Below are 27,998 nucleotides of genomic sequence, written 5' to 3'. Positions count from 1 at the left end.
ATGCTTGATATGAGTTACCAACAACAACTAAACGCAAGTGACTTAAAAGTTAAATTGCTTTCTAATGACGCTACCGCACCAACGAGGGGCTCAGCGTCCGCAGCTGGTTACGATATCTTTGCTTCGAAAGAAACAACAATTCCAGCTAGAGGCAGGGCATTAGTCGCTACAGATATTTCTTTTACTGTTCCAGTTGGAACGTATGGAAGGATAGCACCAAGATCTGGATTGGCTGTGAAGCATGGAATAGACACCGGTGCTGGTGTAATCGATAGAGACTACACTGGTGAAGTTAAGATTGCACTCTTCAACCATACAGATGAAGAATTTAAAATCCAGAAGGGAGATCGGGTTGCTCAACTGATCTTAGAAAGGATTGTTGACGATGCTAAAGTGGTTGTCGTTGAATCACTCGAGGAAACTACCAGAGGTGAAGGTGGATTTGGCTCTACTGGGAAATAATCCACCACAACCTAATCAGAAACAGGACATTGATACGTTACTATTCTCCAACAACAGTACACACTCACATGTATACATATATGTAAATGTATTACCCATAACGTTTTAGTATTGTATATCACGTGATCACGATGCGAAGTAATATTTTCCAGGGCCGTCCCAACGTCGATATGACACTGGCACTCCGTTTGACAGAACCAGCAAAGAGTGGGTTAAATATAGGAACAAATGAAAAGCATGTTCTTCTAGTTCGCCTTGGATGCGGTTTCCTGTCGACAGTGAATATGCTTCTCAATGCCCAGCGGCAGCATTTATAGGAGGCAATATCTTGAATCCCGTGCGCGGTCGTATCCTAGGAAGCAGATGTCAAATATCCAGCACCGTTGTATAATTAGAAGAAGTCCTTCATATTCACCGGATATCCTATTGAATGTCCTAGGAGAATGCATGTTCAATGTAATTCTCTCACCTCCCCCAGGCTCCGTAACACTTTTGATTATATCACGTGAATCCGGCAGCTAATCACGTGATGGAATATTCTAGTTTTCACTAATTGTGGAGCATATTGTATAAAGAGATGGCCAGTTTCTTACAAGCAAATATTTGGGCGGCCATAGAGATCAATGCTCGTTTAACCAAGGGTAAAATTAGCTCAAAGACTTTAACGACACTCCAAAAACAGCCACAATGAGTAACCAGGCACTTCTGGACAAATTAGACCGTACCACAGAAACCTTAGCCCAAACGTTGTCCCAGCTGGTCAGACTTTCATCAATTGATGACCCTGGCTCAGCAGATTCATCAGAAGGAAATGCCACCGAGATATCTAGTTCTTCTACAGCATCGCTTGCCACAACAAGTATTTTAATGGTCCACTCCCAGACTATGCAACTTATCAAAGGAATTCAAGATCTGTTGATTATTACAAGATCCATCAGAGAAACATGGGTTCTAGGACAGGTGCCAGACAAAGATAAGCAGAGAGAAACCAAGATGGATTATGAAAAATGTGAAGCAATGCTGGACCGAGCGCTTAACGAAATTTTCGGCCCCCCTCGTGCTTGAAGTTAGACACCCACTTATATTTCATTCATGTTCCTATTTAAAACTGAAAAAGTGTCTGTCACCTCCCAAAGCACATTGTTTCAAATGGATACGTTTAGAATATCCATAAACCACAACCCCAGCCTTTAGCAGTACCTGGGAATCCTCCATAGCCCTCCAAACCTACCATATTTAGGCCATCTTACAGCTTTTAAAGCTTTAGCGGTGTATTATCGCACCACACGAAAATATCAAGTTTTTGATTGTAAACAGAAATGAAAAGCAGTTTAATACTCTAATTCGCGACGAGAACACAACCACATAGTATTGCCCACACACACGTCAAGGACTCATTTGTACTAGATAACTGTGTTGAATCGATCTATCTTCTATGAGTGAAGAACGATCATATTCTAGAACACCTCAGAGAAGAAGGTCAGGTATACATGGTTTAAAAGTGCATACTTTACCAACTGAACCAAGTGATTTAAAGCACAACAGCCACAGTAATATTAGGTCTACGCAAAGTCAGGAAGAAGAAGAAGATATTGAAGATGAGTATTCAAGGGTGAAGCCTCAATCTAGTTTTGAGACGGATGAAGACTTTAAATTCAAACGCCGTAGGAGAAAGCATAGTGCTTTAGGAGATCGATTAGATTCTCTTCAAGATATACAGAATGCAAAATGGATGGATAACTTCAACAGTTCTATGCAGGTCCCGCAGCCGATTCCGCAGCAGGTTCAGATGGGCGGGCCGAGCCAGTATATGCAATCCCCGCAGGGTAGACAGCAGGCTGCCGTTATGCCTCCACCACAATATATGCCATACATGTATTATTATCCTATGCCTCCCCCTATGATGCCTATGCCTACATCTCCACAACGGCAGATAGAGAACATACCATCTTCTATGCAGGGGTATCCTAATACCTCTACACAACCTTTTTTCCCTCACTTGGCTGCTTCTATGGGTAATAATCAATTGGTGATACCTTCTGCTATGTACCCCCCTCATTATTCACACGAAAGTAGGGATCCAAGGAATTCTAGAGATCGGAGGAGATCGATAATGTCGCAGCGAGGGAGGCGGTTGTCAATGCTATCATTTCAAGGCGAAGATAAGAATGTCGACGTGATGAAATCTGAGATTATATCGCCGCACAAGGATGTACCGGAGTCAGATTTCTACAGGCACATTGGAAACACGTCCTTTGGGCGTGGTTTGCGAACTAGGCAGTTATTCAATTGGTGTATGATCCGATGTTTGAGGAGGTTAGAAGGAATGGATGCTTATCGTGTGGCAAAGGATCATGCGTCCACTTACGTGAGTCCCCAGAGGATAAGTATGGTGATAATAAAGGAATTTGTACAGGACTTGCGTAAGGGGAAAATCGATATGGATTGGGATTGTAAGGATGTAAAGGATATTGAATTTAATCCTGATGATACCGAAGACACCGTTTTGCGTGAATTATTCAACGAAGATGACGAGGGTGATGGTGTCGCACGAATGCACAGCAGTGTAATTAGGAAACGAAGAAGAACGATCAAAATTCCAAATGAAAAGAATATACAAAACTTGGAAAATCTCAAAATATTGCAGGAAAAGCTTTCGAACCTCAGATCGGAGATAGATCTATGGTCAACCGAATTAGATAAGGAGAAGTACCAGAATATCTGGATATCCGTGGGTACGAAACCCATCGGCAAGGAAGTAATTTCAGTACCCGATTTAGAATTGCCAGCTATTCCAGATTCTCAAGACATTAAATTAAAGTTCGTACAACGCATGGATAGATTCCAAGCCTCCTCACATCTCTTAGCTTCTCATGCTAAGTTACTGGGCGATGTGTTAAATCTAAAATCAAACAAAATTTCCAGGTGTTTATCTGTAAAAAATAACACTCACAAAGCCAAAGACAACAAGAAGCAAACTCGAAAATTACTCGTTAGTCTTTCCAGAACACTCTCGAATTGGGATCAACAAATACAAAATTAGAACTTACACATATGTAACGTAACATTGACAGTTGTTGAGTGTATCAATTGATATGTTTGTCCGATGTTGTTTTTTTGGTATTAATCATATTTAATTATATCATTACTACTACTACTTTGTTAAATATTTCTTTGCGAGAGCCTTGACCTTGGAATCAAATATGGGACTGGTAATTGGCCTATCCACCTCATAAAATGGGTTCATCGACGTCTTGATGTATAATTCATGAACTTCCTGATAGAAATTCTTGACTACGTTATCATCAACACTAGAAACTGCTGATGAATTGTTGTTCCCATGGATTAAAACAAACTTCATATTCCCATATGTTATGTAAGCCGTAATCACTAGTCCATAAAAATGATCCACCTTGGATAAGTAGCAATTACCTGGGCCATATACCCCACTATGACTATGTCTTGATCTCAGGAATGATGTACTATTACCACTAATGGTATTGCTATTATTATAAGTTGAAGAGTTAGAACTTGTAGTTTGCCATTGTAGATCTTCTATTATGTCCAAGGAGGCATGTAGAATGAATGGATTCAATTCCTTCAAGTTAGGAGGGAATGACTGCTGGAGAGAGGTAAACTCAGCCTCATAAATCGGAGTATCCTTATGACCAATTATGGCAAAGTAAAATGGCGGCATCTGATAAGTGTATTTTATAATTACTATCTTGTCTGTTTTCCTGCTGGCATAATTTAGAGCATTAAATTTTTGAACTTTTGTTATTCTGGAACTACTTATTCAACATCTAGAACCTTTAGTTAAAATCTTAATTGAGAGAGTAATAATTATCACAGATGAAGGTATGAATCCTATTAGTGGGCTAGATAATAAAGATATTGAACTGAACCATCATAAAAAGGACTTGTATAATGCTACGAAATTGTTGCTGGATATTAAAAGTGGGTTTATGAGGGATATGAACGTCAATATTGATCAACCCCTTTCCAGGGAACCGGTTGGTTATGGAAATGCAACGTTTCCTCGACCCCCAGAAAGAGTGTTCAATTGTAGCAGGAAGACCAGGGAAAAGGCTGAAGCGACTAGAGTGTATTTAGAACTGTTTTATGTGTTTATAGATAAATCCATTAGGACTACGATGGAGGAGAAGTTGAAAGAAGACTTCGAGGGTTTTGAGGGTGTGTACAATCCATTGCAGACAATTAGGAACAGGAAGTTAAGGAAAAAGTATAAGCGTCTGGAGCAGAAGTATGTCAGTTTATCAAAAAGACCAGTTATAGCGGTAGTAGATTTTAGTCATCGGCATAAGCACTTTCCGTGGTTTGTGGATATACAAGAGAAATCAAGAGATAGCACATGGCGAGCGAGCCATTGGCATGAGTTGAGAAAGCCTGATGGTAGTTATTGGTTTAAAAGCAAGAATCTTGGTTCTCAACGTCGCGATAGTCAACAGAGCCATAATGATAGTGTGAGCGGGGTTGATTCTGATGAGCAGAATAATGGCAGCATCAACAACAACCATAGCGAGACTGCGATGGTACCAACTATTCCTAAAATTGGTCTTACCACGGATACTGAAGAAAATGAACAAGGCATACAGCAAGCTTTGAACAAAAGTCATTTGGGGGATCAGGGTTGTTCCTTGGAAAAAATCGATGCAGAATGCAATGGGACTGATTACTTGCAGGTAATTACAGCCAATTTAACACCAGATGTAACGTTGAGTGATTATTTACACCCAAGGTCTGGAAGACGCTTAAAAAACGCTCTCTTTTCGAGATTATCAAAATCTCCTGCGAAATCCAATAGGTCATCGGTAGAATCGCAGCTCATGGTTGTGGATGATGACCTGACACGTCTAAGGACCCAATATAAAACGCCAATTGATGAACAAAGAAGTTACAGCACTAGTAGTGTATTTGGACAGGTAAAGATTGCAAGTTTAAAGAAAAAACTAGAGAGTTTGAGCGAGGAACCAAATTTAAGTCCGCAGGCACAAAGCTCTGCGATGCAGGATCCCAACTCAACCTTAATATTACATATGAAGCAATCGAAGTATTTAAAATGCACTTATGATTTAATCAAGCAGAAGGATTACAATTTCAAGGAACGCGAGGAGTCAATGCTTAATAACTCAGAAACAATCCAACGTTTATGTACTAAGATATCCGAATGTCTACCCAAGAGTCAAATTTCGTTGCAAGAGTATGATGAGAGCTTAGATAAGGCACTTGAGGTGTGTCGTACTTGGGAAAGTTTATTCTTGAACGAATACTCTGTTAGAGTAGATACATTGGTTTCGAATAGTGACAGAATTCTGTCTGAAATTAACACAACGCTGACTCTCAGGGTAAAGGAGTTACAAGAAGATATGGATCGGTCAAGCATTATACGAAATATCCATGGAACAACAATACCAAAGTTTCTCTACAAACTCTTAGAGTGTGCTATTGTTTCAGTTCTCTGGATAATTTGGTTTTTCTTCTTCACAATGAAGACGATTCGGTCCATTGTTGTTATAGTCTTTAAGGGTTTGAGGTGGCTGCTTCTATTTTAAATACAAGAACAAAAAACATACATAGGTATATGTTTACATGTACTAAGTAATATATCAAAATGCATGAATTGTGTAAATAATGGTCCCCTTTATTTCATTTCTTTCATAAGTTGTATAGCATGCTTGTCCAAATAGATCATCCGTGAATCTCATCTCCTGGACAAAAATCACTCAGAAGAAGGTTTCGACGGCATTATTGAATCATCTTCTAAAAAGATACCTCGATCTGCAGCTTCCTCTAATATCCTTTCTCTCCTCAAAGCTTCCTGGGCATGATACGTCTCTTGGAACTTAATCAACTGTTTATCCGCTTGGAAAACTGCACCCATGGATATCCATGAGCAGTGATAAAACACCTTCACCTGAGTTCTCACATTACGATATACCGGCGAGAATGTTCGTAATAGGAAGGCAGAAGAAATGCCTATAACAGCACCTTTCAAAGCTCCCACACATATGGCAATAGCAATCTTAAGGACCCCGAAGGCTCTCTATGTTAGTATCAACGAACTAGTTGCAACAAACAGATCATCAATAACAGAAAACACGTACTTCTTTAGTCAGTTGCCTAACGGTACCTGGAGCATAATGTATTGGTTGCACCTGTCCCATTTAGTAAACACAACCACTATACTGAAATAAACTCAACTTTTTAAAGTTGTTTTGTTTGAGGTAAGGAGGAAGTCAATTTTGCTAGTAGCGGAACCGGGCTTAAAAATGCTAACTTTCAGCTCAACGTACCAATCATATCAATGTAACAAGGCAAGATGATGATCAAGGCAAGATGATGATCAAGATGACACATCTTCAGCAAGATAGAAAGCAGAGTACGATGTAAAATTCAATATAATTGGTAAATTTTATAAAAAAAATCAACCATGAAAATTGATTAGGTGTGTTATAATAGGCAGTAAGTAAGTAGTATGTATGAGATTCGGTTCTCCTATCCTGCTAGAAAGTAGATGTAAAATTGTCCCTTGATGGGCGAAGGAGAGATGTACGTCAAGCAACGTTATTCCAAATACCGAATTGTTCGATATTCTTTTTACCGTTCCCGAGTTCATCAGCTGCAGATCCTGAATCGGCGGCGGCGGCGGCGGCAGCAGCAGCAGTTGTTGTTGGAGTGCAGCCATCATCCATTATTGAGAAAAACAATTGCAACGGTGCTTCGAACTTACCCTTAGATTGTTCGTTAAACTGTTTTAATTCGTGTAAGTAATGCAAAAGACTTGGCTTCGTCGACAAAAAGTTGATACCAGAGGAAGCATGCTTAATCAACGTGTTCCAAATCTCTGAAACTTGTTCATAACAGATGTTCTTATAGTAGTTATTAGATTCTGTTGCAAACTGAGGCAACTGCGCCAAAAGCCCTGTAACGTATTTAGCAAATTTAAAAGATTGTAGCAAATTTGTGGATCTTGGTGGGATAGAATCTAAAAGACAATCTATCAAACAATTCAAAAACTCTAAAAGCGAAGGCTTCATTCTGACAAATGCATAGTCATTCAAAGTATGGCCATATTTAGAATACGGAATGTGATCATATACCGCTCCCATCTTTTTCTCCAACAAAGCTGTATACTTGTCCATATCATGTGACAGCGGATGAATAGACGCCAACGAATCCTGTATCTCAGGGTGTAGATTAATAAGCCGTAGTAACATAGACTCCAACGTCTCTTTATCCATCATCTCTATCGCCCTAGGAATAGGAAGCGGTTGCCCCTGAATCAGGTTGTAATGAACAGCTTTCCGCTTCGACACCCTGCGATAACCTTGACATGACCCCCCACTAACCCCGCCTACATGAGCATTATTACCCCCTCCAACTCCATTACCGAACCCATCTTCCGCTGTCAAACGCCTCTTTAACTTAGCCTTACCAACCCTATAGTTCGTATGTACAAAATGACTACCTGTATGCTGGTTGTTGGGGGTCGTTATGGCAGAAGCTCCCAATCCGCCGCTGCAACTACCACCATTATGCTCTCCATCTTTAGTTTTAAAACCCCAATCAAACCCAACTGAATGGTTCATGCTATATCCTCGTAATATATTCCAATACAGGGAAGGCTCCTTAATACACCAAAGCACCTTATAGCACTATTTCTATATATTCTGATGATCGAACAACTCACTACTTTCCTTTGTTCTGATATATCTTCTATTAGAAGGATTCCACCAACAAATATACACCACGGCAAAATTGCTTCTTGGAATGGATTTATGTCACGTGAATGTTGTTAAAGCTTCCTAGCACTTTACCAACTTGGATTAAACCTATTCAAACCCAAAGTATGCACTTTATGAAGGGATATAACCGTGTTAATCGTGCTTGTTGTTGTAGTTGTGGTTAATGTGTCGTTTGTCTTTTAAAAAGTATCAAGTTTCTTTTTCACAGCATGAAAAAAAATTTGGAAGTTGGATGAGATGTGCTATATAATGGTGATGACGAAGACGAAAACCTGGTGATTGGCAACCTGGAGATTGATAGGAGGCTACAAAGCAGTAATTTAAGGTTATCCGAAGGACATTTGATTTGATACATAGTGGAAATGGAACATAATTTGCCTAACAGTGAGGATTTGGAAGAGGTTCCTAACGAGGAATTTATCTCTGCGAATGAGATTGAACAGGAGGTTGTTGGGGTAGATAGCATGGAGGATGAAGATAATATTTTGGAAGTGGATATGTCTAATAATTCTAGGACATATTTTGATAAGCATGAGGATTCAGTGTTTGTAGTTGGGCACCATCCTCGGCTGCCATTGGTTGTTAGTGGTGGTGGAGATAATGTTGCTTATCTGTGGACTTCACATAGCGAGCCTCCTAAGGAGGCAGGGTGTATTAAACACAGCGAGTCCGTGATTGGGGTGGGGTTTACTGTGGATGGTGAATATTTAGTGACAGCGGATATGAATGGGAAGGTTTTAGTACATAGATCTAGTAAAGGAGGGCAAAAGTGGGTTCTTTTTGAGGAACTACAAGAGGTTGATGAGATTGTGTGGTTGAAAGTACATCCTTGGAAGAAGGGCTACTTTGCCTTTGGATCTATTGATGGGTCAGTGTGGTGTTATCAGATCGATGAGGAAAGTAAATCTTTGGTGCATTTGATGAGTGGGTATTTACACTCTCAAGAATGTACGATGGGGGAATTTTTGGATGTTGGTGATGAAGAGGACGACAGCTTAGTTCTAGTTACATGTTCTTTAGACAGTACTATTGTTGGTTGGAATTGTCATACTGGTCAATCGATGTTTAAGATTTCTTCGTCGGAACTCAAGGGTTTTGAGGCTGGATGGGTGAATCTTTCATGTGCGCCATCTCATATGAACCAAGGAACACCTATTGCTGCCTGCGGGTCTAACAATGGTATTATGGTGGTGTTCAACGCGATAACTGGTGCTATGTTGAATCTAACAACTGTAGTAGAGTTGAAGGAGGACCAAGAGGAATTAGATGCTTCCATAGAATCTATTTCCTGGTCTTCAAAAACGAATTGGATGGCTATTGGGTTGGTTTCAGGTGATATCTTGATGTATGATACCAAGACTTGGAGGCTGAGACATAAGTTTGTTCTTGAGGATTCTGTGACAAAATTGCAGTTTGAAGAATCTACAGGTCATAACATCTTTGCTTCATGTATAAATGGCAAGGTTTACCAATTTGACGCCAGAACTGGTCAGGAGGTCTATGTATGCGTCGGACACAATATGGGTGTTCTCGATTTTGTTTTGATCGAACAAGGTAAGAAGTTGATTACCGCTGGTGATGAAGGTGTATCATTAGTATTCCAGTTGCCTGGAATTTAGTATGCTCTTAACTAGGGTGTTTCCATACATACATACACACACATATATATATATATATATATATACTCGATTTATATATTAATATACACATTACCACTAGAAAACAAAAACGATATAAAACGTACATACAATGTAGTAGTCTAAAATTCTTTCATTTCAAATACTCTTTCACCTTCGCATCGACTATTTTGGCAATAACGTTGTGTAGAGCAGATCCTTGGTTCCCTAACTGAGTTTCCAAATGTTGTAAGACCTGTTTCTCAATAACTTTCCCAGTTATGTCTACTTCAATATTAACAAGATCGCCTACGCTCTTCAACGGAATTGCAACATGATTTTGAGTGTGTGCAATCATTGAAATGTAAAAAGTGTCATTTTCGACTTTGGTTACAGTTAATGAAGTTCCATCTACAGCGACATATCCTTTCTCCACAATATACTTCGCGTATTCAATGTCCCTAAGCTTGAACCCAAACACAATAGAATCATCTTCTGGGGTCTTGGAGACAAGCTCAGCTACTGTATCAACATGACCTTGAACATAGTGACCACCGAACCTAACATCATGAGAAACCGCACGTTCTAAATTAACCTTCATACCAGGTTTCCAGAAACTAATTTCCGTCCTTTTAATTGTTTCTGGAGATACGCCAACCTTTATACTATCACTATCAAATTGGATTACTGACAAACAAATACCATTGCATGCAATAGAATCACCGATGTGACAGTCCGAAAGAATTGGCGCAGCATCCTTAATTGTTACTACTACGCCTTTCGCATTCATTTCCGTAGCATCTTGTTCCTTATACTCCACTACAGTTCCTATGAGCTCCACAAGACCAGTAAACATTTTGCCGTTTTCTGTAGATGATGTAGCTACTATGAATTCAGCATGAAGTTAATTTGAGTTTCCAACGAGATCAAATTAATATACTTAATTTTGGTGTGCAATTGTTGGTTATAATGCATACATTACAAGAATTTTTCAAACTTACTAAAATGGATTTTAGAAAAATAAGCTTATGTAATAAAGAATGCCAAGCCAGCGCCTGGACTCATGAAACGATTTTAAAATAAAGTAGTTTTCAGTATAGATACAAAATTTTGATAATTTATATAGTTCCAGACTATATAACCAACTATTAGTTTAGTTTAAACTTATATATATAAGTTAGGATCATATTCTTTTCTGACAATGCGACAGTGTAATTGTTGTAGTTGCTGTTACGGTGGTTGTCACGATAAACACTGTAGAAACTTGAGAGGTTAAAGTTGGTGAAATATTTGTAAAAGTTAATGTATTAGGTGAGTGTAGGGGCTCTACTGTGTATTTTGTGATATGATCGGAAATTGTAGTCGTCTGAGTTCCAGTTGGATACATAGTAGAAGGTGAAATATCAGTTATTCCAAACGTCGAAGAAATGCTGTCGGTAGATTGTTCCATATTAGTATTCCATGGGGTCGCTGTAGCTTGAGTAGCACCTGGAATATTACTAATAATCGGTGTAATCTTTGATTTGCCATCCCATTTCCAATTAGCTTGCGCTAATGCTACCTCGTAATCTTCTAAGTTGTACACAACGTACGTTGATCTCAAAAAAGGAATACCAAGAGTAAAAGTTCCATCCTCAGGTATTATGGCAACACCACATTGCTCTGTACCTAGTTCAGCAGCTGGTACAATAAAGTTGGCCAATGGAGCTTCGATCTGAATATCACCGAAATCGAACACAAGCTTAGTGTCATCTTCTTCTGCAGGGCAGGCGAATAGATAAAGACTAAACTTCTCATCAAAAGTTGCATGTATAGTGGAGGCAATGTTTTCCGCAACATTAGGCGGAACTACCATACCATTGGTTCCGGTGTCAAATAGTGCAGGTAATGGTGTGTTTGAAACAGTCTTGTTCAAAGATGAGTAGTTTCCGTGAACTTCTAGAGCCTGCAAAGTGATATGAAATTTACTAGGGCGAGGAATTGATTTGTAAATGTTGACTAAGGGAAATTTATACAAATCCCCAGTGTACTTTTCTGAATCGACGCCACCAAATGTTACCGTTGAAACATTTGAATTTAAATGGTTCAGGAATACAGAATATGCAACTTTATCGATTTTACCACTTTCCTTTAGTAACATCGGTAAATTAGGGTAAGTTCTGTTCGGAGCACCAGAATAACCTTTAACTGATTCTAAACGTTCGTATCCAACTCCTAGAATACCATTAATAGTTGTGTTGGATATATTGGAAACTCCAAATTGTAAGCCGCTAACATCTGCGTTACCGATCACTAACCTATCCTTGGCCCAAATTCCACGAGAAAATGTATTCACGTAGTCTATAAAAAATTTATAGCCTGTAGGAGTGAATGTGGATGAACGCTGAAAATTATATGTCCTTGAAGATGAACAGAAGCTAGCCATATTTTGTTCATTATCGTTAGTGTTGGTACTATTATCGCCTTGCGGATAGGAAGCAGCACAGTATTCATTATCTGAACTCTGGAACCATAGATCAGCTGAACCTGTGTCAAATAATACTTTGAGTTTCTGAGGGGGAGTTCCTACTTCAATCTCAGCTAAATAGTGGTCATTATTATTAATAAGGTCCATCGAGAAACATTTTTCTCCGTCATTTGATGTGTCATCCCATTCCTGTGGATGTAGCAGGCCGCCGAACACCAACTTTGGAAACAGAAGGAGCGTAATGAAAAGCATACTATGAATAACTAAAAGCATTGGGAGACAGACCTCATGGATGTATCACATGTAGTATACTTCTTGAGGTATATTTAAGACTTAGTTTATATACAGAACTAAGAATAATCTTCAAGATTTCAGAATGTCGGTTTTGTAATTACCACATTAGGTAATAACAAGCCGGTTTGTAACATTATTAATATCGATCGCCCAAGACAGTCCATACATCTACAACTACGGGTTGGATAATCATGTAATCTATGTTTCATGCTACGGACCACAAGGGAGAGATGCAGTTGAATTCTACTGTTAAACTTTGGTGACGACGGATTACTTAGGGCTGTTCCAACGCACAAGTAGTTTTTTGTTCATGAATAAAGTCCATTAATAGCATAGGTAACATATATTGAGTTGACGGATAGCAATCTTCTTAATGGTGACTTAGTATTTTAGTTGTGGTAGAAAGTATTTTAAAATAGAATGAAGATTGTACGTCGATACAATCTCAATTTATTTGGCGCAAGTAATAAAATATGTATACACCCTAATGTTCCGTAGTGATGTCTTTCAGCAAAAGTTATTAAAAGAAGTATGATATTATCTATGGAGGGCACGATAGCCGTTCCTGCTTGTTACAGTTTCGAAACGCAGGATAAATCTCCATATTATGTAAATGTAGGTGAATCATAAAATAGTTTCTAACATGGCAGTTCAAGAAGAGTCAATTGAAAACCCACCCAGCTCTAACGCAGACCAAACAAACTGTGAATGGGGGGAAGGGGGAATCCATAATCTAAGTCTATACACATGTAGAATTTATTATATACAATACTTATCTGGATGTAGGTGGTGAAAACGACGCTAAATAATATTTCTATGGATGCATGGTTGGTGCGAGCATCTTTTGCTTGACAAACGGAAGCAAAGCAGAAACATAAAAATTCAACCACAGCCTTAGTAGTGAAAATATCTCAGTAGGAATAAGTATACATTATTACCTTTGCTGTGTCCTGATCTTGTCTAGTTTCTTTAATTGTTGCTGAATAGTCAAAATAGCAGCCTTCCTTTTCTTCTTCAACATGTCCTTTCTTTCGCCAGTGACTTCAGTCAACTCAATACCATCGAGTTCTATTAATAACTTCAACAACATTTCATTGTAATAGCTGCACTCAAACTCATACTTTTCATTTCCAGGCTCGAAATCCTCCAAAAGCTTCGTCAAACCAGCCTTGTATTCCGTTTCAAACTTTCTCTGAACAGCCTCTATACCTTCCTCCAACGTCAAACACTCCTTCCTAACAGCCTTCGGCTTACCACCCTTCTTCTTGCTCTCCTTCTTCGCAGATTTACTCTTCCCAGCCTTCGCTCGCCTGTTACCTGCCACATACACCAGCAGTAACGCCCCTAGTGCTGTAGTAACTGCAACAGTCACCAACCCACTAGTATACTCATGCAACAATTGCATCACCTCGGGAGCTCCCTTCTTGCTAGCACCATAAAACGAGGTTAGCTTATCTAAAATACCATCCATATCCTACTCTTTCCGCCGCCGTCGGTCTCTAATAGCCTGCTACACTGCCATTATCGTGTTATCTAAAGTACCATTTTGTGTTCCTTCGGATTCAAACTTTTCAGCATCACCAAGAGAAACATGTAAAGTAGCACATCATTCTACATCGTACCCATCTTTCACAACATTCCCGGATATAAACCCCCTACAGACGTCTCAAACCATCGTTTTAACTATACATTACACATCAATTGATCCTACTTCGATGGATAATGTGCCAAAACACGTGATAAAACCCACACATTATACGTTATGTCTCTCCTCTTGGCCCAAGGGGCAGGGGCTTTTATATTAGAATATCAGTTTATTGAACTGTTTATGATTACAAATATAGGATGAAGAATAAATCTGGTAGTTATCAGTTGTTGATTGGGGATGGTCCGCGTTGGAAGTGTCAATATATTAGGGCAGCATGCTCTGTTTGATTCAGAATATATGTCAGCTTTGAAACACAAAATTGTTGGAGACCAAGCATGTAAACTACAGATATTTCTTAATCATCGGGAGTTGATTGATCGGCTAATAAATGTTGATAGTGGAGATGTTAATTTAAAGGTTAGGAGTTTAGACCTTTTACTTAGTCTAATGAACTTGGAAGTGCATATTAGAAATGAGCTAGATTACATTTACGCGTATACTGCTACAAAAATACTTGAGTCGGCCAAGTTGGATGGTACAGTTCCTATTGAGGTATGCCACAAGACAGTTGAACTATTGAATTTATGTCTGAATAACTGCGGATTTAATTATAAGAATTCAGATGTTGATATGAAAAGTGTTATTCCTAAATATTTCCCAAAGCTTTTGGTGTATTATATATCCCATGACAGGGCCGGGTTATCGGAGCAACATAATTTAATTACAGTGCGTACGATCATTGAATTGATGACGTTAATGTTCAAAGGCAAAGATATTATAGAGCCATCTGAAGCCGTGTTACGTTCTTTGGATTCGCTCATTTTGTCTATTGTTGAAAGGTATATATACCAGTTGGAATTCAAGTATGTTATAAAGATGAACTTTTCCCCCAGGGCGCAGAAAGAAAGATATAGACCGTTGATAAACAAAGGTATTCAAAAGGGTCAGCCACTACCTTTTACGAGTGTACCGCAAGCGGTTCAAATATGCAATCCCATGGACGAGACTTTATTCTGGCTGTCTGTGATATTGTATATCGAGACTTTTAAGAAAAATCCTATCAAGAATAGTTTATGGTTGAATCAGACGTTTACTTTATTCATCTCCAGCCTCCTAAAATCCCAGAACACGAACTTGAGGGCATGTGCGGTGCAGTTTCTAGTTACACCCTACTTTTTTAATCCCAAGAAAACGTTGCCAATGCAGCCACACCAGCTATGGTTGCCATATCTAGTATATTTGGTTAATTACGACGATCTTCCTTGGTGGATTGACCCGCTAGAGACACTCACCGAATTAGTGACTTTTTACAACACTCAAAATCCACTGAATAATGAGATCATAGAGTTTTTGTATCGCACGAACTTATTACATGGATTGATTACAATTTTTGTGAAGTGTTTGTCTTTGGATTATCAGACATCCGCTTCTTTATCCACTATTACCTCCTGCCTTAAGCTCTTTGCCCAGGTTACTCGAAATGATGAAAAGTGTCGCCTATTGTTACTGGAAGATAATCAATTGATGCAGCATGTAGAACACGCCTTGCAAACACACTTAGATTTGCTAAACATGTTCTTACTAAATGCAGATAAGATCCAAAAGTCGTTAGAGCCAGAAGATGTAATGCCACCATTTTACACTAGTAAGATGACACTACAATGGGTGAGTTTGTTAAGATCATTTTCTAGGAGTGTCAATTCCCTACGGACAAGGTTGCGAAGGACCACATTGGGAGAGCAGTTCCTGCAATTAGCTGAAACAATATACCTTTTGTTGAAACGCGCTGAATTTGCGAGTGATGAACTTCTAGTTGCTGAAATGGAAATATTGTCGATGGTGTTCGCAGTAATTTCCAATTTTGCCATGGAATTTTCAAATCTGCAAGTGTACATGGTGAAACACGGTGTGTTGCAAATGGCTCACGACATCTTAGTGGACCCTATTTTTAACGACCAAATAGAGTGTGCTCCAGAGTATGCTCGGTATAAACTGAGGTTTCCATCAGAAAACGTTAGTGCCGTCAAGATCAACGTTTTGTGGATGTTAAAGCATTTGATTTACAACTCGAACACTCAAGACAAGTTGGGTTTATTAAAGGTCATTCCTATGGATACAATCCTAGAATATATAAATGACAAAAATTGGGCTGTCCAAGAACAATGTTTCCAATTAATTAGGAACCTAACATGCAATTCAAGGAAGGTGATAAACATCTTATTGTACCATTTCAGAGACAAAGAACCGCCTGCCTCAGAGGGTGAAATGCGTTACAGCATGAGGTCAACGTACCTTTTCGAATTTTTGAGCCACAAACTACGGTCGCTTGATCCTAGGAACCCCCACCAAATGGGCACACTTGTATCCGTAATCCACATTGTTGTGAACTTTACTGTCATTAACGAAAGCAAAAGACATATGATCATAGACCAGGAAGAAATTTTGGAAATTGTTAAAACAATTCTATCTGAATCAAACTCTAATAATGAAAGATTCTGCAATAACGAAGATGCCAAATTAGGTTGTATATGGATGCTAACTAACCTCATCTGGAACTCCTCCTTTAGCAACTACACTCATACTGCTCCGTTCGACTATACCCCGACAGCACCTACTAGCGATTCCTCCATAAGACCAACTGAAGAACTTCGTTCCGCCCAGTTTGAAACCGGTGGCTCCACTGCCTATTCCGATGATTCAGATCGTGAATTCGAAGATGACTGCATGGAAATGGACGAAACTGGTGATTTTGTCCGTTTATCAATGAGTTCTCCTACCGGCAGAAACCCTGCTTTGGTTCGATATCGTAAACTAGAAAAGATGGGGTTCTACGAGCTTGTTCATGAAAGAACATTTGACGAGTATCTGAACGTACGAGAGAGAGCTAGGACATTACTATTCCATATGGACATGCTACGCAAAGGTGGTTCCACATGAGCAATATCATATATTTGTTACTTGTTACTTCACGTGACCTGATGACACATATGTGGCTCTGTTAGTAAGCTTATCATCAAAGGTCGTCGCAAAGGATCGAGAGAGCCAATGGTGGTGGCTTTCACGACAACGTCTCCTGGGTGCTAGTAATTATTAGTATATCATTCTATATTAGCCTTATTATTTTATCAAGTATTCAATTAATGTTAATTTAACAAGATAGACTGCATATACCAACAAATTTTATTGAGAAGGATACCATGGGGTTGAACATTGTGACTAATCCCTTTGGAATTCCAGCTGAACCGTTATCTGGCGTACAATATGCTTCTCCAGTGACAGCTATAAATTCTGTTTTGTTTGATAAAGTAGATTCGATATTCAGTTATAAATCTGCAGTCGAGGCAGATCTTTTTGATAGTGCTTTGAAAAAGTGGTTATCAAAGCCAGGATCACCTTATTTTATGGAAACCCAGGTTAGGTCGGGGGCTGGGCTAATTCCTTTAGGGTTTAGTAATGGAAAGCATGGTTTGGCGAGTATTATCGCACCAGGATATGCATTAAGTTACTTTGTACCTTCTTTTAAGAGATATCATGGTGCAGAGACAAGTTTTGCTTTCAATGTTGGAACTTTCGGGTATGATGATACAACTGGTGAAATAGTTAGTGATTATATTGGTCCACTAAAGGCTGCTTCTGAATTAGGTTATCCGTTAGTGATTCCTCTCTGTCCTCAAGAGATAAAGAATACAACGTTACTCACGTTATTATTGGCTAAATATGGCACTGATCTGGGTGCTATCCAGCTATTTGATGGTCCTACTTATTCCAGGTCTATTTTAAAGCTTGAAACAGGTGATAATGGTGATAATACTATAGAATCGTTCGATTTGGATTCTGGATCTTCTTTTGAACAGATTTTGCAGAGGTTCAATGAAGTATCTGGAGCCAATATTGGTAGTTTTGAATATGTCGGTGATAAAACAGCAGAAACCGTTTTTGTTGTCACTGGGTCTGTAGAAAGTGCTTTGTTCACCAATACTTTAAAGGGGGTTGAAGCCTCTGGGCTAGGAGTGCTTACTGTTAGGATTCCACTTCCATTTGATCAACGGCTTTTTGCTTCAATGATACCATCTTCTGCTAGAAATATAATTGTTATTGGCCAATCCCTTGACAATTCTCCATCTTGGTTGAAGTGCACAGTGGCTACAGCTTTGTTCTATCAAGGCGTTAAGAATGTCAAAGTATCTGAGTATATATACCAGCCATCATTCATCTGGTCTCCAAAGGCAGTTGAAGATATTATACGCACATTCTCCGCATCCTTCATGGTACCAATATCTGAGATCGTAGATAAATTTATTTACTGGGCCCCAGATTGTAGCAAGGAGTTAGACGTTTCCTCTAGATTGGTTCACAGCTTGTCTTTGGTCGATGGATATGACACTACATTGCGGACTAAATTTGATAATATTAGTAATGCAGGCTTGTTCCAAGCTCAATTTTCGACCTTCCCGACAGAAGTGCCTCAAGTTATTTCGAATATTGATGTTGCTGACATTGGTGTTGTTTCTGACATTTCGGTCCTTCAAAGCTTAGATGTTACTGCTAATATCAAGGACCGTGGTACTATATTAATTGTATCAAAAACCTCATTAAAGGAAAAAGATTTGACCCAAGAGACCACTCTCGCAAAAGATCTAAAGCTTCCATTGAGCTTCATTAACTCTGTTAAAAAAAAAGATATTAAAATAGTATTTATTGATGCAGAAACTATTGGCGATAGAGAGGAGACTAAAGGTCGTACGTTGTCATTTGTTATGCAAGCTGTATTTTGGAGATATGCTTATGGGTTGGAACTTGGAGAGAGCGTGAAAAGAATTTGGAATTCTTCTGGACAATATATTGAATTGTTGGCTGCGGTATTATCAGATATGTTAGCTGATGCATTGGCAGTGGGGTTGTTCGAAGTGTGTGGCAGTTCAATTTCTATTAGTGCCACAGGAAATGAAGTCGAGGAACCAAAGAGTGAAAATGGTGAGGGGCAGGAAAATAAACTTCCAATATTTCTTAAGGAATCTTCCTTCGTACCAAATCCCCGAGAGGTGGCAGATCATTCGGAGACTAATGTGGGAAGTATTATTAACGTTTCGAAAGGGTTTGTTTTTAAAGAAGCATATGGTGCTGAGGTAGCTCTAAGGCCGGACTTACCTGTCAAGAGTTATATTGTGAAAGTTAAAGAAAATAGGCGTTTAACCCCTGAGGATTATGACAGGAATATCTTTCATATAGAATTTGATATTACTGGCACTGGTTTGAAGTACGGTATTGGAGAGGCTTTAGGAATCCATGCTAGGAACAATGAAGAGTCAGTTAAGGAATTCCTCAAATATTATGGTCTTTGTGAAAACGATGTCATCGCTGCTCCAAATAATTCTAATCCAGAAATATTGGAGTCCATTTCTGTCCTGCAATTATTTAGGGATAGGTTGGATTTACTTGGTAAACCTCCCAAGAAGTTTTATGAATCCTTAGTCGAGTTTGCTACAGATGAAACTGAAAAACAAAAACTGCAAGATTTAGTCACTCCAGCTGGTGCGGCTACGCTCAAAAATTATCAGGAAGTTGAATATTATACCTATGTAGATATCCTTGAGTTATTTCCATCAGCACGACCACCGTTGAAAGATTTGGTTAACATGATATCTCCACTAAAGAGAAGAGAATACTCAATTGCTTCTTCGCAAAGAGTTCACGAAAATGAACTACATCTATTGATAGTCGTAGTCGATTGGGTGGATCCGCGTGGCAGGAAAAGGTACGGCCACGCTTCGAGGTATTTGTCAAAATTACTTGTTGGAACTGAGCTGGTAGTCAGCGTTAAACCATCTGTAATGAAATTACCACCATCTCCTGAACAGCCAGTTATAATGTCTGGTCTAGGAACTGGATTAGCGCCATTTAAAGCGATTGTTGAAGAAAAATTGTGGCAGAAACAACAAGGCCATGATATTGGTGAAGTGTACTTGTTCCTTGGCTCTAGGCATAAAAGAGAAGAATATTTATATGGTGAGTTATGGGAAGCCTACAAAGATGCTGGTATTATCACACATATTGGTGCCGCATTTTCTAGAGATCAACCTCAAAAAATCTATATTCAAGACCGAATTCGAGAAGTTTTAGATAAATTGAAAACAGCTATGATCGACAAACGTGGATCGTTTTATTTGTGTGGACCTACATGGCCTGTCCCTGATATTAGCCACGCATTACAAGACATTATTGCAGCTGATGCTAAAGAAAAAGGTATTCAAGTAGATTTGGATAATGCGATTGAGGAATTAAAGGAGACTTCAAGATATATTTTGGAAGTCTATTGAGGCTGTTTTTGTTTTTTTATGTCGTCTTTTTTATGCCATATAACTGAACACATATTATTATGATGTTGCCCTAAATACTGTTATATAACACTAACAGCAGATGTGCCGTCTTGGAATCTCGTTTTAAAAACCCTGTTTGCATTGTTAAACATACCTTCCTTTAAGGATACCACAATGAACTGGGAGCCCTTGAACCTCGTTTTTATTAAGTGGCCAATATTTTGAGTGTGATTTAAGTCCAGAGCAGCGTCAACCTCATCCAAAATATACATAGGAGCTGGTTTGAATTGCAATAGGGCTAGAATTAATGAAAGGGCAATCAATGATCTTTGACCACCGGATAATTCAACCAAACTTTCTTTCCAAATACTCCCTAGCTTGACTTTTACTTCAAGGCCCGCAGTAATATCACGGTCCTCTAAATGCGTAAGTTTAGCAAAGGAATTCGGTAGCAGCTCAGCAAAAATATTACCAAAATCGACATTCACCTTCTCCCAAGTTTTAAGAAGTGCATCTAACTTATACTCATTCAATTTTTTAATCGTTTCCATGATCTTTGTCTTATCCTTTTCAATAGTTATGATCATAGCCTTCAAAGCACTTTCCTTCTTTTCGACACTTTCAATCATACTCATAATATTTGGATTAACTTTACGTTTCATGCCTTGGAACTTTTCCTGTAGACATGTAGCTCTTTGACGATACTCATTCAAATCAATACCTTCATCTTCACTAATTATGCTTGATACCAAACCACTGTCACTTAACCACGGCGTTTCATCTAACATTTGTCGTATTTTTTCTTCAATGCTACTGTTCTTGTTTCTATACTTGGTGAGTTCGTGCTGAAGTCTTTGCAACTCAAGCTCATTAGCAGATAGGCTCTTGTGTTTAGCTTTGAGTAACGTCTCTAATTCTTTAATCTCTTCATCTATTCCTATAAGCCTATTCCTTTCTTCATTTAAGTTTCCCTTAACGTTCTCCAGTTCTGATTGTTTGCAAGAAAATTCACTGTCAGTTGTGATTATCTTTTGTTCAAGAACCTTAATCAGCGATTTTTTTTCAACAATTTCCTGCTTCATCGCAGATATATCGGTTTGAAGCTGTTCAGTCTCCATTTGTAAATTTTGATATAAGTCATATTTCTGCTCAGTAACTACCTCCTTATCTTTAATCTGTTTTGCTAAAGTAGAAACTTCCTTATTTAATTGTTTTAGTTTAGATCCCTTATCAGTATTGAACTCTTGCATATCTTTTTGAATACGCACTACTTCTGCTTGCAATTCTGCAGTGCTAATTTTTTGTAGATCAATATCAGTTTTACAAGTTTCAATTTCATTAAGCATTTCGTCGTTCTTCTTTATAATTTGAGCGGCCGGATTAGAGACTAATGCCTTCTGAGAAAGTTGGAACTTATGTTCTGCCAGATCTAATTCATTTTGTAAGGACTTCGTAAGTTGAGATGCTCTTTCACACTCCATAATCTGTTGCTGTATCAGGCTTAACTCAGATTCGAAAGACTTACTTCGTCTAGAAGCTTCATTATATTTCTGAATATCCTTCAACAAAGAATTGGTATTATTGCTACTCCCGCCAGATAAAGTGCCTTCTGGGTCATATATATCACCATCTAGTGTTATACTTCTAGCTCTAATTTGGGGATGGAAGGTAATTTTCTTGGCAGTTTCCGCATCTGCACATATCAAGCTACCGCCAAAGATATATTGCATGGCTTTAGATACATCCTCCTCATAACCAATTAAGTTTAATGCAAGTTCGACCTTTCCTGGAGCTATTTTTTTGGCTAAAGCTAATGATTCATCGCTCAATACCCTGGTGGATATTTTGTTCAAAGGAATAATGGTTACTCTTTTCCTTAACATACCCTTTTCCAACAATTGAGAGGCAGTTTTCTCATTATCGACTATTATATTAAATAAACGACCACCAGCACATACTTGAAGGGCATTTGCACTATCAAAATTGTCCTTTCCCAAGGTAAATACCTGAGCTGCAACACCTTTCACAGATTGTGGATTGAAATCCTTCGTCGGGCTAGTATAATTGAATTCCAGATTCGCCACCTTTCTTCTCAAATACTCAGTATCGTTGGATAATTTCTGAAGATTATTCTTCAATTCATTTTCACGTCTCCTTAACGTTTTCATCAATTCTGGATTAAATCCTGACTTATTCAAAGAGACCTTAAGTTTTTCTATTTCCTGGCCTCTTTGTTTAACCTGCATTATTTGCTCTTCATTATCTTTCTTTGCTCTCTGTAATAACGGTTCGCTACTTGCCAACTCCTTCTGTAACATGGCGATACGCATATTAGCCTTTTTAATAGAAATTTCTGCCTCACCTAACTTGGCCTTAGCGGCCGCTAACTGTGAATTGTAACCACCGTCAGTAGCACCAGTGGATGAAATACCTGTTGTTAAAGTCGAAAGTAATTCCTCTTTATCCTTGTGCTGAGATTTCAACTTTTCAATGCTGTCATTTAACTCATTATACTGCTGTTCAATAGTTTTTAAGTTTTTAGCTTTCACAAAAAGATCCTTCTCAGAAGATTCCAGAGATGACTGTATATCTATAAGGCTCTTTTTCTCTTGTTTTAAATCATCTTTTGCGATACCCAGGGCTGTGGAAAAGCGTGAAAGATCTGTGGATAATGTGTTTTCGAGTTTTTCAAGCTTTGTTAAAGAACCATCTTTAAGCAGCTCACATTCCTTCTGATTTTTTATTGCTGTGAAGTCCTCGTTAAGACTGGATAATTCATTCTGATATTTTTTAATTGATGATTCCAATTCCTGTACCCTTTGTTCACTATTCTGTACTGTTTCCTGGATGGAGTTCTGTTTAGTAACTAAATTGTGATAATCGTGAGTGTTAACAATTCGCAAAGTCATCTCAAGATCTGTTTGAGTCTCTTGGAACTCTAAAAAGGCTCTCTTTTCGCTTCTAAACTTGTCTAATTTTGGCTCAATCTCTTCTTGTAATAATGCTCTGATCTCTTGCAACTTCGTTTCCTTCTTCGCCATCGTCTTTTCGGCTTTCTCTCTCCTATCTTCAAACATTCTTGTACCTGCTGCTTCTTCAATTAAGGACAGGATCTCAGTTGGTTTCATGTTTAGCACTTTGGTGATTTGACCCTGCATGATTAAAAAATTAGGGTTATTAATATTCAATTGAACTGACTGAAATAAATGCAGCACTGTCTGCTGCTGAGCTCTGTGCCCATTGATCAGGTATTTACTTGTACCACCAAGGGCAATCTGTCTCGTGACAGATATCTTTGGATAACGTTCAAATCCAATTGGTGAACTTTTAATATCAGAATTATCAAAAACAATGGTTACACTAGCCTTTATGACCCCTGCTTGTCCCCTTTTATAAATCAAATCTTGTAAATTCTGAGCTCTGACGGTAGCCATTGATGAGATCCCAAGTACAAAACAAATTGAATCTAAGATATTCGACTTACCAGACCCGTTTAAGCCCGTGATGGCATTAAATTGTGGATCCCAGTCAGAGATGACCGTTCTTGTCGCGTACGACTTGAATCCATCTATAATCAATTCTTCAACCCTCATAATAGTAGTTCAATGTATTATTAATACTTTATGGACTCTATTGAGTGTTCAATTCGTTTGGTTTAATAACTATAGTATGTATAATCTTGTTTTCTGAGTCTGGTAAAGGTACTTCTTGTACATATGAAGAATCTCGTAATATGCGTTTTGGCGGATCAGGAAAATATCATCACGTGACACCGCTCATCAACGTTCTAACATGACCGTTGCAATAATGCAATAAGTTGGCCAGACATCGGTATAACTATAGTGAGTTCAATAGCAGTTGAAGACTAAGTTCCTTTAAGATATACAATGCTGGTAATGGTTATACAAGAGAGCTAAAGGATTTTATATAATAACGCATTTTAGATTAAAAGATATAATTCGATAAAACCTTAGATACATATGACACGGTTGACCATTTCACACAATCTAATCTTGAGTCTTTTGAGAACCACGCAACAAACCAGTTCTTCTGGCAGCGATCAAACCCGCCTTTTGACCGGAAACAGCACCTCTAGAAATGGTAGAAGCCTTACCAATATGTTGATGGTTACCACCACCGTGAGGATGGTCAACTGGGTTCATGGCAACACCACGGGTCTTTGGCCAAGAGTTTCTCTTGACCTTGTACTTGTGGAATGCAGTACCAGCCTTCAACAATGGCTTGTCCACTCTACCACCACCGGCAACGACACCGATAACACCTCTGGCGTCAGAGCTGATGATCTTCTTAGCACCAGATGGTAATCTGACTCTCGTTTTGTTTTCGTCAGGGTTGTGGCCGATAACAATAACGTAGTTACCGGAAGTTCTAGCCAAAGCACCTCTGTCACCTGGTCTTTCCTCAACGTTGGACACTATAGTACCTTCTGGAACGGAACCCAAAGGCAAGATGTTACCGACGTTCAAAGAAGCATTCTTACCTGCGTAGATAAATTGCCCAGTATGAACACCCTCGTTAGCAATAAAAGTCTCTTCACGTAACTTGTACTTGTATGGGTCACGGAAAACAACCTTTGCCAATGGAGCACCTCTACCAGCATCGTGAACAATCTGCTTAACAACACCACGAATGTAACCGTGTCTTTCAGCGTAGTCCAAAGTTCTCAACTTGGCAGCACCTTGTCTCAACCTAGTGTGAGAGGTGAAGATAGAACCAGCACCCTTCCTTTGGTTTCTAATAACTCTACCTGTACAATAAAAAATCCTTGTTAGTAAAACGTAAATCAAACCCCCTATGCGCTTAGCATTCCACCTGGAGCGTTGGGCTTTCTCTCTGTATGGCTCATCATCCAGATAAATTCCGAAAACACGTCTGTCTGCCTCAAAAACCCCAAATCAGGAACATACTGTCCTTGCAAACTTCCCAGAAGCATTCTAATACTATATCAGCCAGTCACCATTAAATAACCATTTACTCTCTAATATTTTTCCACTCTTTGTCACACCAGTAATAAAATATCCCAAAGATCGGGCCCAAATGCACACCAGATTAATTCCAAACTCCTGCAACACGCATAGCTATACCTCCAATTGTCAAAAACATACCCATTGTTCAATGTTTGGTTTTCCTTATCAGATATCGGGAATGAATATAGATATCACCATACTGCTATTCTATTTTGTAATTCACTTTGATGAAAATGTGTTGAAAAACCTGCCGAGCGGAACCAGCCTGTGGGCGGGGCGGGGCGGGCCCAGCGGTACGCCCGCCCCCTGTCTGCATCGCAGTGTTGGGCGATGCAGACAGGGGAGATGAGGCAGGACCTGTGGCCCTGCCGCTGCGCCCACAGGCTGGTGCTAGGCGGCCCACTCCTGCCAGCCCAGGCTGGCAGAGAAGCAGAGGGTATGGCGCGGTACCGTCGCTGCTGGGCACCGGCGTGGGCGGCCCCCGCCTTTTCCGCTCGGGCGCGGTCAAAATTATAAAAATAAGACAAAGAAATATTAGAATGTATGGGTTTGTTTGTTTTAAATATGTATGGGTGTTGAGCAGTCACAGAACTGCGGTGCCCCATTCGCACTCGATGCGAGAATTGGATGACGGATAAGTCACGTTGCCCTGGGGTCCATTGGTTCCCGTTTGTGCACATATATTCTTTTACAACAGTAATGATTCCTTTTTCTTTTTTGGGATTTTTAGAAGTCACGTGTTACAGATTAAAACATAAAAACATTAAAACAATGTGTGGTTTTCTACTATGATGATCATTATATTAAAAACACACATACTTTCCCTCTCTCTCTCTCCTTAGGCAGCAGCAGCTACAGGTTCAGGGGCTTGTGCTGGTTGTTGTTCGTGTTGCTCAGGAGCTTCTGCGTTTTCAACTTGTTGTTTTTGTTTCTGTTTGTGTAAGCGCTGTAATTTCAGGATCATTTGCAACCTTTGTAGTTTCAGTAGCGGCTGTACTCTAGCTGGCTCTTCGGAGTCTTGCTGCACGGGCAGAAGTTCGCTATGCTCTTGGACAATTGCTTGTTGTAGTTGTTGGGATTCGGATTGAGACTGGGACTGGGATTGGGATTGGGATTGGGATTGCTCGGATTGTTGTTGATCCTGTTTTGATTGTTTCTGTTGGTGTTCCTGTCTGTTACGGGGTTGCAAAGGTTGCATGGCAATTAAGTTGTTTCCAATGTAAATGCCCAAATTTGCAGCCGTTTGTGGTAGTTGTTGTTCTACAGCCATCCTTTGTACCTCGGCCCTGATCTCAGCCAACTTGTCTTCAAAGGCAGGGGCCATTCTTATGTTTCTTCCTTTGAATTGCTCTTTGCAAAGATTTACCAATGCAGACTGTTGTCTTTCCTGGTCGGGGAAGGTAACCACTGCTGCGGTTATGTGGCGACGGATGCGCCATCCGTGGAATTGACGGTGTTTGTAAACGATGATTTCCTGTGGGGAATATTCGTGGAAAAAGTCTCTAAGGTTCCCATCAGTCGTCTTTCTAGGTAAGTGGCCGACCATACAATGAGACGTTAGAGGCCTCTCTCAGAACATGGTTAACATCAAGGGCTGGCTGCTCTTCTTCGCTGTCTGGATTGTCTCTTGCGCAGACTACAGCAACATTTTTCTTTCTCAATTCTGACAAACGTCTTTGAATCTGTTGAAGCTTGTTTGGACCTCTTACTAATTTCTCCTTGGAACTCTTAAATGGGATGTGGTACCTTAGCTTCAATTCCCTGTTCATGAACATCACCCCATTTAGCTCTAAAATGGCGTTAGCGGCAACCTCAGGGGTTTTGAATTCTACGTAGGCAATACCCAATGGGCGAACAAGGGATTTTTGGAAGCCACGAATACTTTGGCTTGGGATCAACACAGAAACTGGATCGTAATCCTTCAAAAACTCAGCTAATGATTCCTCCGTCGCTTGATAGCACAAGTTGGAAATATAAACCCGAGTTTGAGATGGAGCTTGTGGCTCAAAAAGACTTAGCGGGCCATCGTTCTGATGTTGTTGAGTTTGAGCCGTGTTTTGACTCTCCTGGGCTGGCTGCTGTTGATTCAGTCCCGCCTGCTCAGCAAGCTCGAGTTGCAAATTTTGTTCAGACATATTTCGTTTTGTAAGTCAGTATCTTCTGATAGCAAATGTATGTAGCAGTTCACACTTGTGAATGTGGTTCTAGCAGCTACATTTTATCTCCAAAACAAAACAGCAGGAAACAATGTAACTCCTATTTATACTGCAATACTCTGTCAGCATCCCACAAAGTAGTACCTGCCAAACGCTCTGCATTTTGAAGTGTCACCACAAAAACTACCTCATTTAGTAATCCCTTTTTTTAATTTATTTATATATGCCTGTCTGCCGTAATACCGTTTTTTATAAATCTTTGGTTGCGGCGTCAGCGGAAAGAT

General features: G+C 39.4%; 15 protein-coding genes and 1 further gene across 15 annotated transcripts; 7 read left to right on the top strand and 9 right to left on the bottom strand.

Moving 5' to 3' along the window:
* Positions 1-462, top strand: DUT1 (bifunctional dITP/dUTP diphosphatase; the record flags this gene model as incomplete). The annotated part of the gene is made up of 1 exon (XM_003646226.1): positions 1-462. The coding sequence occupies one exon, from the start codon at positions 1-3 to the stop codon at positions 460-462; it is 462 nt and encodes a 153-aa protein (XP_003646274.1).
* A 687-nt stretch (positions 463-1,149) lies between these two features.
* Positions 1,150-1,527, top strand: SRB6 (Srb6p; the record flags this gene model as incomplete). Its single annotated transcript, XM_003646225.1, has 1 exon — positions 1,150-1,527. The coding sequence occupies one exon, from the start codon at positions 1,150-1,152 to the stop codon at positions 1,525-1,527; it is 378 nt and encodes a 125-aa protein (XP_003646273.1).
* A 370-nt stretch (positions 1,528-1,897) lies between these two features.
* Positions 1,898-3,505, top strand: DSN1 (MIND complex subunit DSN1; the record flags this gene model as incomplete). Its single annotated transcript, XM_003646224.1, has 1 exon — positions 1,898-3,505. One exon carries the CDS (start codon positions 1,898-1,900, stop codon positions 3,503-3,505), a length of 1,608 nt encoding a protein of 535 aa, XP_003646272.1.
* Positions 3,506-3,616: 111 nt separating this feature from the next.
* Positions 3,617-4,159, bottom strand: TRS20 (TRAPP subunit TRS20; the record flags this gene model as incomplete). The annotated part of the gene is made up of 1 exon (XM_003646223.1): positions 3,617-4,159. The coding sequence occupies one exon, from the start codon at positions 4,157-4,159 to the stop codon at positions 3,617-3,619; it is 543 nt and encodes a 180-aa protein (XP_003646271.1).
* Positions 4,160-4,322: 163 nt separating this feature from the next.
* Positions 4,323-6,035, top strand: MTC4 (Mtc4p; the record flags this gene model as incomplete). The annotated part of the gene is made up of 1 exon (XM_003646222.1): positions 4,323-6,035. The coding sequence occupies one exon, from the start codon at positions 4,323-4,325 to the stop codon at positions 6,033-6,035; it is 1,713 nt and encodes a 570-aa protein (XP_003646270.1).
* A 167-nt stretch (positions 6,036-6,202) lies between these two features.
* Positions 6,203-6,647, bottom strand: RCF3 (Rcf3p; the record flags this gene model as incomplete). The annotated part of the gene is made up of 2 exons (XM_003646221.1): positions 6,203-6,505; positions 6,588-6,647. 2 exons carry the CDS (start codon positions 6,645-6,647, stop codon positions 6,203-6,205), a joined length of 363 nt encoding a protein of 120 aa, XP_003646269.1.
* A 390-nt stretch (positions 6,648-7,037) lies between these two features.
* Positions 7,038-8,072, bottom strand: STS1 (Sts1p; the record flags this gene model as incomplete). Its single annotated transcript, XM_003646220.1, has 1 exon — positions 7,038-8,072. The coding sequence occupies one exon, from the start codon at positions 8,070-8,072 to the stop codon at positions 7,038-7,040; it is 1,035 nt and encodes a 344-aa protein (XP_003646268.1).
* A 518-nt stretch (positions 8,073-8,590) lies between these two features.
* Positions 8,591-9,847, top strand: SQT1 (Sqt1p; the record flags this gene model as incomplete). Its single annotated transcript, XM_003646219.1, has 1 exon — positions 8,591-9,847. One exon carries the CDS (start codon positions 8,591-8,593, stop codon positions 9,845-9,847), a length of 1,257 nt encoding a protein of 418 aa, XP_003646267.1.
* A 151-nt stretch (positions 9,848-9,998) lies between these two features.
* RIB5 (riboflavin synthase) lies at positions 9,999-10,700 on the bottom strand (the record flags this gene model as incomplete). The annotated part of the gene is made up of 1 exon (XM_003646218.1): positions 9,999-10,700. The coding sequence occupies one exon, from the start codon at positions 10,698-10,700 to the stop codon at positions 9,999-10,001; it is 702 nt and encodes a 233-aa protein (XP_003646266.1).
* Positions 10,701-11,027: 327 nt separating this feature from the next.
* On the bottom strand, positions 11,028-12,584 carry BAR1 (aspartyl protease BAR1; the record flags this gene model as incomplete). Its single annotated transcript, XM_003646217.1, has 1 exon — positions 11,028-12,584. One exon carries the CDS (start codon positions 12,582-12,584, stop codon positions 11,028-11,030), a length of 1,557 nt encoding a protein of 518 aa, XP_003646265.1.
* Positions 12,585-13,539: 955 nt separating this feature from the next.
* On the bottom strand, positions 13,540-14,076 carry SNL1 (Snl1p; the record flags this gene model as incomplete). Its single annotated transcript, XM_003646216.1, has 1 exon — positions 13,540-14,076. One exon carries the CDS (start codon positions 14,074-14,076, stop codon positions 13,540-13,542), a length of 537 nt encoding a protein of 178 aa, XP_003646264.1.
* A 414-nt stretch (positions 14,077-14,490) lies between these two features.
* On the top strand, positions 14,491-17,190 carry VID28 (glucose-induced degradation complex subunit VID28; the record flags this gene model as incomplete). The annotated part of the gene is made up of 1 exon (XM_003646215.1): positions 14,491-17,190. The coding sequence occupies one exon, from the start codon at positions 14,491-14,493 to the stop codon at positions 17,188-17,190; it is 2,700 nt and encodes an 899-aa protein (XP_003646263.1).
* Positions 17,191-17,450: 260 nt separating this feature from the next.
* Positions 17,451-20,570, top strand: MET10 (sulfite reductase subunit alpha; the record flags this gene model as incomplete). Its single annotated transcript, XM_003646214.1, has 1 exon — positions 17,451-20,570. The coding sequence occupies one exon, from the start codon at positions 17,451-17,453 to the stop codon at positions 20,568-20,570; it is 3,120 nt and encodes a 1,039-aa protein (XP_003646262.1).
* An 80-nt stretch (positions 20,571-20,650) lies between these two features.
* Positions 20,651-24,163, bottom strand: SMC2 (condensin subunit SMC2; the record flags this gene model as incomplete). The annotated part of the gene is made up of 1 exon (XM_003646213.1): positions 20,651-24,163. The coding sequence occupies one exon, from the start codon at positions 24,161-24,163 to the stop codon at positions 20,651-20,653; it is 3,513 nt and encodes a 1,170-aa protein (XP_003646261.1).
* Positions 24,164-24,577: 414 nt separating this feature from the next.
* Positions 24,578-25,700, bottom strand: Ecym_4389 (60S ribosomal protein uL2; the record flags this gene model as incomplete). Its single annotated transcript, XM_003646212.1, has 2 exons — positions 24,578-25,338; positions 25,697-25,700. 2 exons carry the CDS (start codon positions 25,698-25,700, stop codon positions 24,578-24,580), a joined length of 765 nt encoding a protein of 254 aa, XP_003646260.1.
* Positions 25,701-26,396: 696 nt separating this feature from the next.
* Ecym_4388 lies at positions 26,397-27,693 on the bottom strand (the record flags this gene model as incomplete).
* Between the last annotated feature and the right edge of the window lie 305 nt (positions 27,694-27,998).

Source organism: Eremothecium cymbalariae, chromosome 4, assembly GCF_000235365.1.
Source record: "Eremothecium cymbalariae DBVPG#7215 chromosome 4, complete sequence".
NCBI lineage: Eukaryota > Fungi > Ascomycota > Saccharomycetes > Saccharomycetales > Saccharomycetaceae > Eremothecium > Eremothecium cymbalariae.
The sequence above is the reverse complement of the archived record's forward strand: the minus strand, read 5'-3'. Positions and strand labels throughout refer to the sequence as shown.